The sequence below is a fragment of the Acanthisitta chloris genome, unplaced genomic scaffold, assembly GCF_000695815.1.
Source record: "Acanthisitta chloris isolate BGI_N310 unplaced genomic scaffold, ASM69581v1 scaffold11171, whole genome shotgun sequence".
Taxonomy (NCBI): Eukaryota; Metazoa; Chordata; class Aves; order Passeriformes; family Acanthisittidae; genus Acanthisitta; species Acanthisitta chloris.
Genome location: NW_008654540.1, coordinates 38,133 through 53,685, shown reverse-complemented (window position 1 = coordinate 53,685; position 15,553 = coordinate 38,133). Strand labels below are relative to the sequence as shown.

General features: G+C 44.8%; 1 protein-coding gene across 1 annotated transcript in view; it reads right to left on the bottom strand.

The window, feature by feature from the left end:
* Positions 1-15,553, bottom strand: part of LOC103810657 (kinesin heavy chain) — a gene marked incomplete at its 5' end in the record, with an annotated part of 44,844 nt that overhangs the window by 13,247 nt on the left and 16,044 nt on the right. The window contains 7 exons of the mRNA XM_009083569.1: positions 834-1,040; positions 4,714-4,782; positions 6,107-6,282; positions 9,220-9,368; positions 12,750-12,898; positions 13,242-13,346; positions 15,411-15,535. Of these exons, the coding sequence (XP_009081817.1) occupies positions 834-1,040; positions 4,714-4,782; positions 6,107-6,282; positions 9,220-9,368; positions 12,750-12,898; positions 13,242-13,346; positions 15,411-15,535 (980 nt within the window). The remainder of the gene's footprint in view (positions 1-833; positions 1,041-4,713; positions 4,783-6,106; positions 6,283-9,219; positions 9,369-12,749; positions 12,899-13,241; positions 13,347-15,410; positions 15,536-15,553) is intronic.

Genomic DNA, 15,553 nt, shown 5'->3' with positions numbered 1-15,553 from the left:
ATCTTAATTTTTCTCAGATCAATTTTTTTCCTTAAAATCAGTAAAACCAGCTCCAAAATCTGATTTATTTTTTCTGGTTCCTTCCTGACTCTCCATAAAACTCCTGCTCCACAGCACAGAGCCCAGAGAAACCCACAAAGTGCTGCAATTTGCACGAAGCAGATTTTCACAGCTTTTCTGGCATGATACAGGTTTTAAATATCCAAACCACAGAATGGCCAGTTCTCACATTCAGCTCACTTGCTGCTCTGGTGTGCAACATACAGAGGCTGCAAGAGAGCCACAATCTGCCACCAGTTCCATAGAGGAGTTTCTGAACTATCTGAATTTTAGCATTAAATCAAGCTAGAAGAGAGACAATAGATCAGCAAATATGGCTCTCTTAACAGTTTTGCTGCTATTCCAGTTTTTAAACTCCATAATAATGCACTTGGGAGAGTATCTGAAAGATTCCTGAGATAGAACAGTGTCCTGTGGCTGGGACAGGGTTAATTTTCTTGCACAGCAAGTGCTGTGGTTTGGATTTAGGATGAGAATAATGTTGATAACACGCTGATGTTTGAGTTGTTGCTAAGCAGAGCTCACTCTACCTTCAAGGACATTGCAGTGTCTGCCAGTGAGGAGCTACACAAGAAGCCAGGAAGGAGCAAGGCCAGGACAGGTGCCCTGAACTGGCCAGTGGGATATTCCATACCCTACAGCATCATGCCCAGTATAGACACTGGGGGGAACTGGTTGCTGCTGGGGGACCATGATACATGAGCTGGCAGGTTTTGGGGACCCCTGTGGAAATGTTATGGGGGAAAAGAGAGAACAACATTCTTGGCTCTTACACTCTTCTGTGCCAGCTCGTCAGCCAGCTGCTCGTTGGTCCTTGTTTTGTCCTCTACTTCCTGGGATTTCTGGTCATAATTGACAGCTAATTCTTCCAGGGCTTGGAGGACTTCCTTCACTTCATCCTTGGCTGCTTCGTTCTCAATCTGGAGTCGGGTCAGCTCCTCTTGGATCTTCTCATAATCTCTCCTAGTGGAGGCCAAAAGCTGGAAAAGAGATAGCACAGGAGCATCAAGTCACCCAGGAACTCATTCAAAAACAACACTGAAAAGGGCAAAAACCAGGCAAAGAACACACATCTGTGTGTGCCAGAGAGAAAACAGGAGAGAAGAAATCCTCTACCAGAACCAGCAGAAATGTATTTGAAGGAAGCACCAAAAAAGCTCTGAACTTCAGTGAAAAGAAAATCCTTAATCAAATCCTATTATAACACAAGACTGAGGCAGAGAAACTTATTTTAAACACGATCATAGCTCCAAAGAAACCTTCTGCCCTCAATCCTGTGCTGCAGTTAGGACCAAAAACCACCACAAAGTAAAATGTTCCAACGCAGACTCACAGCTTTGAACTGGGCCAAGTGAAAGGCTCTCTGAGGCCTCAAAGACCTTGTGGTGTTAGAGGAGTATTTTGATAAGCAAACCTAAGATGATTATTCTTAGTTATCATCTGCAGCATGATGCTGGAGACAGATTAGCTGCTCCTATTTCCTGAGGCAAAATATGAACTAAAGCAGGAAATACTGACTTCACACCTGCTACTGAGTGTTGCCAGTTTGGAAAACTCATTAAATTTACTCTTTGCACACTACTGAGAGAGAGGCTGAAGTTTCACTGACAGGGCTGATGGTAAGAGGTCACTTGCATGGTCCTGTCCATTGCCCTTCAACCAGTGCTCCATGAGATGTCAGAGCCTTGAAATCCAGTTCTTGGGTTCTTAGCACAAACCCAGACCGAACAGCAGCTGGATGTGAATGCAAATAAAAGGTCACACCTTTTAATTGCTAATATTGGACTTCTAGGGCTGTCAGGCACTGGAATGTGCTGCCCAGGGAGGTATTCCTAGGTCACCACTCCTGGAGGTGTCCAAGGAAGGACTGGACATGGCACTCAGTGCTCTGCTCTAGCTGACAAGTGGTGATGGGTCATAGGTTTGACTTGATGATCTCAGAGTTCTTTTCCAGCCTCAACAATTCTGTGAAAATCAGGACTTAACATTACATCAAAACATGAAATAGAGAATAATAACAGATAACCAGTGCAGGAGATACAAGAAGTCCTTCATGCTCATCCAAACAGCAAAGTTTGGACATTCATACATAGAACTCACTTCCCAAGGATTCTTATGTATGGATTAGGATAATATTGCTGTACTGCATCTTGCTTGGACAGTGGGACAAAATCTGCCCTGCTCAAGTGTGCTGGGTGCACTTCTGACCTGTCCCACTGCTGCTCAGGCCACGAAGCAGCTGAGGGAAAGACCCCAAACAGCACAGAAACACCTCTCTCAATCAGAGCACCTAAAGGGAGAAATGTCAGAGAAGACACTGCTTTTTCCTCTTGGCTCAGAGTGCTAATGGAAACTAGGAAACCATGCAGGCAGCTTTGGAGGCTGGCACGTGCCCAAAGCAGTGCAGGGAGGATTCAGATGTAAGGGAAATTTATCTCTCTGCAGCCTCAGAAGTGCACTCACGTTATGGAAAAACCCACTGAGTTGCCAAAGCCAGATGGCATGTAAATATTTAAACAACAAAATAGCTTAAAATAATCTTTCTGCTAAACACAGATGGAAGGATTATTTACATTTACTTAAGAAATTATCTGTGTGAATAGTACTGCGACTTCAAGTAAATGGAAGTGTTGGGTATCACCTAGAGCATAAGCAGCTCCCCAGAAGATTCTTGCTGATACAACGTGGAAAAACAGAGCAAGGTTTTAAAAGGCCATTAAAACATTTTATCCTGATCAGCTGCAAACAAAGGGAAGGGATGATGGCTGCAGCACCTCGTGGATTTGGTCACAGCACCCAAGGTACAAGGAACACTCAGCATCCCCCAAAACACACACCCTCAGAAGCAGCCAGTGGTGGAAAGGCACCAAAAGACACCAGCCCAATGCCATCTGCAGCAGGCCTCAGATTTATCATTAACCTGCTCACTTAATCAAGCAGAAAACAGGCCTGTAGTTAATTAGGGGGAAGCAGAGTGAAGCAGCTGCTCTGCAGCTCCTGAATCCCTGAGCTAATCACAGTTCCAAGGGAGAACAGGTACATTGGTACACGTGGAAAAGCACCTTGAAAAATAAAATATCACATCAGCTTTCAGAGGTGAGAGATGGAGAAGCTCCTCAGATGAATCAGATAATGATTCTGAACAAGCAATGTGATATCAGCTGCAGAGATTTCATAAGTCAGCAGAGCTAGACTAGGAATGTGCAAAAAAAAAATAAAGGGGAAGTGGTTCTGTAAGGCAAAGGTTAGAGAGCACCGAAAACCTGATTCATCCTCCAGATGTGATACTGAGTATGGGACAGGGAGGGTGAGAACAGTACAGCACCCTCCCCAAAACACAAAGCAAGGAAGGCACATCACCCCAAAACCAAGGCCCAAGGACAAACCATGAAAGGAAAATCAGAACAGGGACATGAAAAAGATGAGAGAAGTGAGAGGACACAAACAGAATCAGAACACATGCCAGGAAATGATGGTGCTGAGAAGGCATAAAATGCTGTTGTGTTTGTGTGGCCACAGGCATGGGCAGCACAGGGTGCAGGGCAACCAAACAGAGCTGTGGCAAGTGAATGAGGAGCTTAATCAGGGAGGAGGATGGAGCTGGTGACTCCTGCAGCCAGGACAAGTCTGCAGAGGTGGCAGGAAAGCCATGAGTGATGAGGAACAGACATGTTCACACCTTGTGTCCTCCCTGCCAAGGGGACAGACCTTGGAAACCTTTTCTGAGGTCTTGGATAAAGGCTGAGGCATGGACAGAATCATTTCTCAGCTACAAGAGAGGATTCACACCCCAAAAAAGGAGGCAGCAAGTGCTGTGCTCCAGCTGGAGTGGCTGGGGGAGACACTGTCCCAGGGACTCAGGGCAGTGTGGTGAGGAGAGAGCAGCACTTTGGAACATTGGGGATGGATCAACTCCCACACCAGGACGATGTTCTTGGTCTGAATGGCCTTTCTCCAATCTCCTGCCAGCATAAAAGCAACTCCTAAGAAATATCAGATCTGTTATTGGTGTTATTGCCACATTTTGCATCCTCAAAACCTCTTGTAAACAAGAGATAAGAGATAAGAGGTCAAGTTCAGTCATCATATTCCCCATCTAAAAACCAACAAACATTCATTAATGGCCAGAAACAACGAAGTCAAATGTTTAAAGTGAGCAATCCAGGATTTTAAAGGAAATTTGTAGCAGCACTAATAATCACTTTTTCCATCTCACAGATTTCTCCCATTACTATCTCTAATTGCCGAAATAATGAACATCACTAATTTATTACCAGGAGTCATTTTTATCCTGTCAGGCTAGGAAATCTGTAACTCCCTGCAGTCCACAGTGCCTGGGTACAGACACAGTGAAAACCACATTTGAAGTGAAAAATATTGGGCACGTTCCTACCCTGTAGCTCCAGCATCACTTCCCAGCAGGATGGACTGTGATCATAAGGAGTTATCAAGGTTTAATGCTATTAGGATTACACAAATTACATATTTAATGCTCAGGATGCTCTGAAATTTGAAGTTCAAACCTGGCTGACACACAGGTTTCTCTCACCTATTGCATTTTAGCCAGTTAACATGAACAGCTGTGACAGACTCACTAAACAAAGAGATCCTAAACAAATTGTAAGAGGTTTGTTGATTGTTTTAGTTTCTTACCTCCTCTTGATCCAACATTTGTTGCTTTAGCTTTTCAGCCAACTGGCTCTGCTGGTTGATTTCATCATCCTGCAATGAAACAGGGTTGGAGATTTTTAGTTGCTTTGCACAGTTCTTGTTTGGTCACTTTTTATTTCCCCTGTTTAGAAAAGAAGAAAGAATATATTGCCACAGCAAACCCTGTGCATGTTTGAGTGGTGTGAGAGGAGAGAAAGGCAGATATGCACAGAGTTACACAGCAGAAGCTGTTGATACTGGGAGAAATTATAAATGGTGATATTTTGGGTTTGTTACGGGGATCAAATACCTTCTCATTTCCTACAGCACTGCAGTAATTTGGTGCAAATTATGCTTCCTGTGTTTTCTAGGGTAAAACTCAGCCCTGCTGGCAGTTCCCTCAAGAGTAATTCACTGTGGATGAGGGAAGTGAAAGAATGACTGAGGTTTTTTTCCCCCTTTTTCTAATCAACATGTAAAAGCTAGAATGGGAATGGATTCTCCATCACAGCAAAGCTGTGATTTCTCAAAGCCTTAACTGTTCTTTTCCATGCCATCAACACACTGCTGTGTGCAGGGACCTCATGCACACCAGAATTAAGGCATAAACACAACCATCCACTCCCTCCCTTGGTACTCACAAACTGCCCAACTTCAATAGGAACAGTCAAGGACACAGTAGGGTTTTTTTCTTCTAGTATTTTCCTGCTAATTACAATTGAAATTTCAAATGGAGTATTGATTCATGCTGAAAGTTTCCCATTTGCTGCAGAGCCTTTTACACTGCTCTCATCCATAAGAGCCAATGGCTTCACTGAGCCTTTTTTCCCCCCACTACTTATCATCTTTGCACAAGCCAAAGCTATTAATGGGCAGTGCTCAGTAAGTGTATTGCTGATAGCTTTAAGTGCCAATGATGAATTTCAAGCTGTGCAAATAAATAAATAACTAAGCCACCTGCACTCTGGGCAGTGCTCACAGCTAGAGAAACACAAACAAAAGAGACCCCAGGGATGGTTATGTGCTTTCCTTGAAATTCTAATACATTATAAATATCTGAGAAAAATTGAGACACAGTTTCCCTTGTTTTCTCTCTCCTGTGAGAGGGACAGCAGTTTGCTGAGGGGTTTGACAGAAATCACTGAAGAGAAGGAGTGCAGAAAAGCCCTTAAAGGCAAACTTGGCTCTGAGTTCATGGAGAGTGCCCTCAAACACTGTCTGCACAGGGAACAGAGAGCTGACATAATAGGACAAGACCTGGTTTTATGCAGTGAGTGTGTTGGAATTTTCCAACATCTTCCAGTCCATGGTGCTCAGGAAATCCAGAGACTCACACCCATTTTGGGATGATTCTCCACTTCCACCCAGCCAATGGAGTCAACCCAAATGTTCAAACCTTGTCATCCAGCTGCCTGTAGAGACTGGCAATCTCCTCATCATACTTCTGCTTCTCCTCTGTGGAGATGCTGGCAACAACTGGGGTGATGTTGTCAATGATTGGGGTGTTATCACAAGGCTCCAGGTTCTTCTGGTCCTTTGCACTGATCTGTTCATCCTCGGGCACAGCTTCTCCTGCAGACACACAACCCATGGTCAGGACAACCCAAGAGAGAGAGGTGTCCAAAACCATCCCAGGATGGTCCTTCATGGCTGCTGAGGGAGAGTCAGCAAAGCCAAGGAGGACTCTAGGCAGCTGCAAATGACAGGCAAGAGCAGGGATGGAAAGGCCATCCATGATAACCTCCATGGCTGGAAATGCAAAGACCCATAACCATTGGACTTGATGATCTTAGAGGTCTTTTCCAACCTTACTGATTCCCTGAAATACCAGCAACAGATCCCAGTGGCTGCCAGTAAAAGCACTCAACTCTTGGCTCTCCTTTCACTCAAGCCCTTGATAGGTGGGATTAGCTCCATGGATTAACTGAGGTGTCAGGAAGGACAAAAAACCCAACACTTTCAGATTTCCAACTGCCTGATCAGTCCTCCCTCCCCATGATGAGCTGGGAGTGCACCAGCACAACCATCAGCTGTGGTGGTCAAAACCAAACCAGGACAACCATCACCACTGTGTTTAAAGCAAAACTCACCTTTCCTTGTCACATCTAAAATTCAATCACACACACACCCCCATTTTCAGTTTGGGGAACATATCAGACAGGATGTTCTCCCTACACATTTCCTTGTCTCCAAGGAATATTCCCTTCAGTCACAGCATGAACTACCAACCTGCTGCAGCTCAGTGACAAGGGATGGGCAAGGAACTCATGTCAGAAATTAAACCTGCTATTCTCAGAGTCTGGGGAGACACTGTGAGCCCCTGAATGCTGCACACATTGCTTGAGGTGTGGCAAAGTTACGCCCAACCCTTAGCACAAACAGGTTTTTCCCCTTTTCCATGAAAAGCTCCAATATTTGAGCCCCATGAAGTTTTATTAGCCATTCCTCTAGCCAAAATGCTGTAGGCTCTATTTGTTTCCCTGGCAGTAAGACAAACAGGACAAAGAGATCAAACCCCAAAAAGGCTGATTCAGGCCGAAAGCAAAACAAAACAGGGCATGAAACCAACCAACCAACAGAGCAGATAATTTTTCAAGCTTAAAGCATGAAAAAGTGTAATTTGAAATCAAGCACCATCACCTCTATCAAAGAATTTCACTCCAAATTTGTAAAGGCTTGATGATATTTCAAAATATTAATGAGGAAATTGTAAATTGGTTTTTCACTGTTGGATTGGCACTGGAGTAGAGTAGGAAAGTTGGGCTTGGTCACACTGTGAGGCCTTACACACATAGCAATGCTCCTCAGGCTGTGGAGAATCCATCAGGAGCCTCCCAAAACGAGTGTTTAATTTGTCAGCCATTGGATGAGAACCTCCTAGGTGCAAACCACAGACCAAACTGTGCACCTGCTGTTGAAATCCTGCTCAGTGAGAACTGGGCACACTCATTTCCTGCTCCCAGCATCTCCCTAATTTCTCAGCTAAGCTCCACCAGTGGAATATTTATGCACCTCTCTCGCATCTCATATTCAAGCTGCAATTTCTGTGACACTTTCCTTTGTAAAGAGCTTCCTTTGACAGCCAAAGGATGGGATTGCAGAAGGTCAGGCAAGAAATCAATAGTGTTTTGAATGCACTGAATGCATTGCTGGGTGACAGCAATGAGAACAGCAGGACAGAGGGAATGAAGAGGGGGAGAGGTTTAGACAAAGCAACAGACACAGCCTGTAATATGCCTTGTTTACATGGAATAAAGGATCTAGATGGGGCTTCCCAAAAAAATATACATGTTCTAGAATGGGAAGGGACTGAAATTGGGCACACTGAGCAAAGAGGAGATGGAGGAAGGAGAACACGAGGAGGTTATAAATCCCCAACACTCCTCAAAGCCAAGAGCAGCCCGAGCGTCTCCATAGCAATGGTGCTGTGCTGATAAGGGAATATTCTGTGCTGGAGTCTCCAGAGAAAGGCACAATCATTAGGGAACCATCTCATCTGGAAGGCAAGCAAACAGCACAGGGAGCTGAGAGGAGGGAGCCACGCACAAAGGTCAGGTATTATCTTCTGAGCAGTGATTGCACTCTGGATGCTCCAGCCCAGACTTGGCTGTGCAAAACAGATCGTGACTAATAACTAAATCACAGGTTTGCTCTTGATTTAGAGGCTTCTTCTTTGCATGAGACACATCAACACACAGGGCTGGGATGATGAGCAGCTTAAGGACTAAAAATGGCTCCAAAGCAGCAGCATTTTACTGGCTGGGTGGGATTTCAGGGTGCAAGGGGTTGGTTTCCTTGGCTTGGGAGGTTGTTTGCTTGTTTGAAGTTTGGGGGTTGATTTTTATGTTCAATCAAAAGTTAAAACAAAGGATACTTTGCTAAAATGATTTGCCAACGCTGTAGATTAAATAAGAATTATTCCACTTGTATGGATGCATGTTCTTCCTCCTCTACCATCCCAGACTTGGTATGACAACCTACCTGCAATTCCCTGTGGGTCTAAACAGCAAATTGGCTGTTCTCTCCATGAACTTCACTTAGAAGCCACACAAGGAGACAAGTGGTGATTCTTCTACTCAGATGACACTGCCAATCACTGTGCTAAAATTATTCTGTTCTAATGTTGAACTCAATTATTAAAACAACCCCAAGGTTCAGTTACCTTAAAGCATAACAGGAGTGATTTTCCTGCCTGAGGAAGAGTTCTTTTGAAAAACCCACACAAAATGACATCTTCCTTTCCTTTATTACTATTATTTACACTATTCAAGTTGGTGATGTCTCCCTGTGTTCTCTATATCTGATCCCACACCAGTTTGGGGCATCTCAAACAGTTCCTTCTGTAAAGAGCTGCTGTTTTCCCTGAGTTTTGCTTCCTCACCTTTAGTGACTCCTAAGCAGTATGAGCTGCAGCTCTGAATATGATCTCAGAAGTAAGTGATTTAAGGCAAGATTTAACCATAAGTAGCTTACAAAGACCTTCAGCCATTCCCAGTTTCTGGCACATACCATTTCTCCACCTGTTCAGCTCCAGCTCTAGGTGCTGGATAACATTCTTCAGGCTCTTGTTCTTGTCTTTCTCCTTCTCATACTTCTTCTTCCATTCCTCTGCTGTCAGCTCCAGGTTCACAGACACTGTGTTCTTGATGGTCTTGGCTCTGCACAACAAAACCAGAGTGAGCTGCTCTGACACCTTTGTAACAGTAAAGAGCCAAAATTTTGCCACAATAGAAAGGAAGAAGAGAAGCTGCTCCATCCCTGGGAGTGTTCCAGGCCAGGGATGGGGTTTGGAGCACCCTGGGCTGGTGGGAAGTGTCCCTGCCCAGGGCAGGGGGTGGAACAAGATCAGCTTTAAGGTCCTTCCAACCCAAACAAATCCTAGGATTCTATGAAAAAGAGAAGCTCTGGAATCTGTTCTTGGATTATGGACAACACCAAGCCCTGTCATTACTGCTCTGAGCTGTCACCTCACAGCTCCTCCTGACCTGAGTCCCACCACAGAGCATCCCACTCCAGGGTCTGACCATGGGCTCATCCCATCTCTCAACCACCATCCCTTAAACTCCACCAACAAACCTCAGCTGTGCTCCAAGGGATGTCAACCCAGTGAGGGAGAGATATGGAACTTACCCCTCTTGAAAGCCAAACTGCTTTCCAACACAGCTCTGGGGGTGGAAGGAAGGGAAGGAGGAGAATTGCAGGTCACCCCCAGGTAATAGGGTGACTCCAAGGCTGGGAAGGGAGTCTGAGCCTGTGCCTGTGAGTCAGGCTCACGAGTTCCTGCCTCTCCAGGCAAAAATACCACAACATTTCAACCCTTCTAACAACAACCACCATCACTTTATGATTGGGAAAGTGCTTAGCTGCCACTGAACCTAAACAATTGCCCCAGGAAATGCAAAGCAAGCAGAAAACAATGCACAGCACCTACTGTGGCAAATCCACGTTGAAAAAGAAAAACCAAACACATCAGTCTGAATTAAGAAAGCTTCAGATCTTTGCCCTTCACTGCTCAGACACTGAGTCCCTTCAAATGACTCCAGTGTTATTGAATAAAGCAGGGGATGAGTAAAGGAATAACAGACAAACCTCCCACCAGTTGGGAAAGCTCCAGTGATTTGCACTATGTGGCAAACAGGAGTTTTATTACCTTAAAAATAACTCTGTGCTTTGAAAACAATTCCTAACGGTCAGCACTTGCATACTGTCTCTGCCCAAAGCACAGCTCAAGTTTCCACTCATTTAACTGTACCAGGGGAAAAAAACCCACCACGCCATAGTTTATCCTAATGATGGATGAAGGACTGAGTGGCAACTACAATTAAAAAGGAGAGAAAAAGACAAGAAAAGATGGAGTAGAAAGAAAATCAGCTGATTCACTACCATCAGAGGAGCACATGTATGTGTTGATTAGGGCAAATAGGTCTGTGAGGATGAATTTTACTCCTGACACTTATTTTAGTGGTGATATAAGTCTTTCTTTGCTAGGAAAAATGGAGGAACCAGTAATGACCCATGAGTCCCTTTAGTGCTATTCAGGTCCTTAATAGTGGCACATCAGAAAAACAAAACACCACAAGCAAAGAGCCTGGAAAAGGAACCACTTTTCCTGTCCAAACTGCTGACAAATAAGTGTGTGGATAGTTCATGTGCTGCTCTGCAGGTCCAGTGCACCATGAGTCCTTCTGCTTGGGGTTCCTTTCTTACAGCTGAAGGAACTTCTGTTTCAGTTCAGTTCTATAGTGTTTAAGCAAAGAAAAACCTCACCCCAACCTAATGCTCTCAAAGTGTTCAGCTGTTTTCCCGGTTTTTCCACCTGACATCCTAGCCCTCAGCAAGGAACACCTAGGAAAGTGTTAACCATGTCCCATCACTCCAAGCTCTCCTGGCCAGGATGTGTGGAGATGGTTTGAATATTGGTTTTGCCCCAAAGAGAAAGGAGGTTTTATTGATTTGTGGAGAGAGAAATGAAATCAAGAGGGATGTGAACCGGAATATAACAGGGAGCTGGACCTGCTCTGCACACACTTCCTCAAGTCCAAGCATATCCACCTTCCCAGAGGCCCTGGAGCTGCAGGCAGAGCTGGGCACACTGAAACCTAACACAGAACCTGCTCCTCTGTCTAAAATTAAACATCCCTTGTGGCTGCACTGCTGTCCTGGAGCCTCAGCCAGGATGAATCAGCAGGACCTCTGGGAATCTCTGCAGGGCTACAGAGGTGCAAGGCTCACCTGACATCCCCTGCAGTCAGGAAATGAATGTGGGGAGGTTTGAACTAGCAATACATTTGAACTCATAGCATGGATAAAACCTGTGCAACTCGTTGTGCTTCAGAGCTGGTAATGCTCTTTGTTCAACTGCTGCATCTTTGTGTTTGCTCAGAAGTTCTGTGGCACACAGAAATGGGAAGAAGTTTGTATCTTCAGTAACTTCAACTCATGTTCATCACCCAATGGTGAAATAAAACTCCATGGCAACTCTTAACCTAATTATGTTAATGACCCCTGCCTCCAGTCAAAGGATCTGTGGAAAAAAACACTTTCAGCCAAATTCATTGCACTGTACAAACTGCTAAATTCCATTTCAAACAATCCTAACTTGCTAGGATTTTCCCTTTCTGCTATTACACAAATGAAGCAAAGTGAGTAATTTTCCAAAGTGAGTTCTCCTCAATCAGTGCAGAAGAGGTAATTACATAATGGCCCTGACCTATTTCTGCAAACTTCCCTGATGTATTTCACATGACTGTGGCAAATAAACACATATAGAAGAGAAATTTGCTTTCTGGATGCTTCACACTTAACTTTATGCTGTTTGTTTCTGAGGACTTGTTCCTAAATTGCTAAGAGCCTTCAAACATTAAAAAGTCCATGACTTATCATGGTAATCTATCCAGGTTGCCAGTATTGCATGGAATCCAATTTTCTTAATGGTTTAAAACAATTTTTTACAGCCATAACAATAATCCCTGAGGTGCCATGCAAGAAGACACCTCTTAAAAGCATCAGGAGCATCAAGATAAAGGAAAACCAAACTTTTCCCACTGAGTTATCACCAGAAAAATGCCCAGTGCCATGATCTTCCCCATAACGTTTCAAGGCACTATGATAACACTTTGTCCTTTCTGCAGGAAACACTACCCAGGGTTGGAACAGGTTGCCCAGGGAGGCTGTGGCTGCCCCAACCCTGGCAGTGTTCACAGCCAGGTTGGATGAGCCTTGAGCAACCTGCTCTGGTGGGAGGTGTCCCTGCCCAGGGCAGGGGTTGGGGCTGGGTGATCTCTAAGCTCCATCCCAACCCCTGCACATGCTCTGATCCTATGATCCCAAGCAGAGCAGCTGCTGGCCAACAGTAACATTTATTTTCCTGGTGCTACAGGGAATGAAGAGACAGTTCCCTCAAGTCCTCCAGCACTGTTTTTTTGAACAGCTCCAGAAACCATAACCTCCCTGTTTCATGCCTTCTTATCTCTCTCCCCTGGGCACAGCTGGAAGAGCCCAGGTGAGCACCATCCAGCCTGATGCCAAGCAGGACTCACCGCTGTCCAAACATCAGGGTTGACTTTGTTTCTGCCTCGTTGAACACGGAGGGAGAGCAGCAGATAACAATGGTGGTTCTGCAGTTGCCACCGAGGGAATCCTGAAGGATCCTGGTCATCTTGCTGTCTCGGTATGGAACATGAGTTTTCTAATCAAAACACAAGTGAGAGACAAGGACAACTCCTGTTAAATAGTGATATTGCAATGAAGGAGAACATGAGTTGACAATGACAGGTTTAATGGGCCTGAAGCACACAATCCTGAAGAGCAATTGTTTTGATTGTGCTAAGGTTGGATAACCACTCAAGTGAAATCACTGGGAATTAGTTTCTTATCTTGAGCAGAATAGCAGAAGTGTCACTAGTTTGTGGCTGGAAAGCTAATATTTCCTTCCTTCTGGATTGAAATGTTAGCTCATTTCTTCCATGTGGATGCAAAGAAACAGATAAATAAAAAGTCATTCTTCAACAACACAAAACAGGATTACTTACAGTTCCTTCTGCCAAGGCAGATATCACATTGCCTAGAGCAGACAAAGACTTATTGATATTTTTAGCTTCATCAAGAACAGCTCCCTCTGCTCCAGTTTTGCTGACCTACCAAAAAGAGAGGCAAGAGTCAGGCTCAGCTAGCAGGACACACACAGCCACAGTGCTACAGTGCAGCAGCCAACGATGCTCTTGGAAGGAAAACAAACCAAGCTGAGTCTCAGCACGAAGGAGAAGTTTACATGCACTTTTTTTGTTAGGAGAATCCTGTAATACTTCCACTTTTATCTCCCTGTAGCAGCAAGCTGCCCCTCATTTTGTTCAGGTGCTCAACTGGGCACACTTGGGGATCACTTCCAAGCCCAAACTGTCCATCCAGACAGGAGACACCACAGGTGTGTTCTCAGGGCACAGGATATGGCACCAAATGAGTATCTTGGCTTTGTGTTTTGCTTGCATGAACCACAAGCATGAGGGCAGAACAAGTGTGATCACACTGATCCTGACTGCAGCTTTACTGGCCACCAACAGCATCCCAAGGTGGCCCAGTGGAGAAGCTTGGTGGCCTGGGCCCAGCACTCCTTCAGACACCAACACAGCTTTGCAGTCTGTTTTCTCTCTCTGTTTTTTGAGGGTGAGTGGGGGAAAGGCACAGAAATGTAGGACAAAGCCATAAATTTTTCTCTACATTAAAATCACAGTGTGCTTTCCTCTAAAAATGCCACAGGACACAAAACATCATTGTCCCTTTTAAGAAGACAACCTGCCAAGGAAACCCTCAGTTCAGGTTTTCATACAGCATCCAAACACAATGACCCACAAAAGCTCATTTTTCAGAGAGAGTAGTGCCTGACTAAGCCCTTACTTTGTAACCTCCACAAAAAGCTTTTAATTTAACATCTTAAATAGCTTTTAATTTACCATCCAGCATCAGATCCACTCAAAGACATTAACATGATTAACCACATGATGGATCACTTCTGCATGGGACCTATGGGTTATCAACCACCATGTCCCCATGAGCAACCTGAAAACACAACTAAACCCAATTCTGAACACTCCAGGAGACATCAGAATGAGAGCTGGGAAACATTTCTGCACTGCACTAGTGTTCTAGACCATTACTCTTTTGGTAAATAGATAAAAGTTATTTTCTGCTTAGAGTTTTTATATTGGAAAGCAGAAATAGTCACTGCAATCAGGAGAGACATTCAGGGAGCTTCAATTAGACTTCAGCTGTACAAGTGCATTAACTGCTGATATTTCACTATCTAATATGTGAAGTAATTAGAGAAGATTTGGGAGCAGGACATGGCTGAGTATGAGTTAAAATAACTGTCTAATTTGATAAATGACATAAATTACATCCCTTTCTTCAGATACCCAGAACTAAGTGCAAAGCTGGATCAAGTACACTGGTTCAGTCCACCCCATCATAAATGAAGAGACATCACAGACATTTGGGGTTTGCATTTCATATCAGTAGTTCACATCTGCTCCTTTTCTCCATCCCACATCAAATAAACCACCAAAAATAGCCTTACTAATGATAACCTAAGGTAAGAGCTCTGCAAAGCCTGGAATACTGCACACAGTTCTGGTGTCCTCAGCATCAGAAGGACATGGAACTGTTGGAGCAAGTCCAGAGGAGGCCACAAAGTTGCAAAGAGCACTGGAGCATCTCCCTGTGAGGACAGGCTGAGGGAGTTGGGGCTGTTCAGCCTGGAGAAGAGAAGGTTGTGTGGAGACCTCAGAGCAACTTTGCACTATGTGAAGGGGCTACAAGGAGCCAGAGAGAGACTCTGTGTTAGGAACTGCAGGGACAGGACAAGGGGCAATGGGTTCAAACTGAAGGAGGGAAAGTCTAGGTTGGATGTGAGGAAAGAGTTTTTCCCTGTTCTGGTGGTGAGACACTGTCCCAGGTTGCCCAGGGAGGCTGTGGCTGCCCCAACCCTGGCAGTGTTCACAGCCAGGTTGGATGAGCCTTGAGCAACCTGCTCTGGTGGGAGGTGTCCCTGCCCAGGGCAGGGGTTGGGGCTGGGTCATCTGTAAGGTCCATTCCAACCCCTGAATTCTATGATTCTACAACTCAGTTAGCACTGACACCACTCACATCATCACTTTAGTGATCCTACCAGGACCCTCCAGGGGGGCAGAAGAAAGCACTCTTACCTTCTCACTTCCAGCCAAGTCCACCAGGTAAAGCTTCCCACTGAGTTTCTTCTCTGTTTCCACATTCTCTTGCTTAATATTGATGAGGAAGATGCTGTGGCTCCTCGAGCTGTGTTCATTCATATCTGCAATCACAGGGGAAA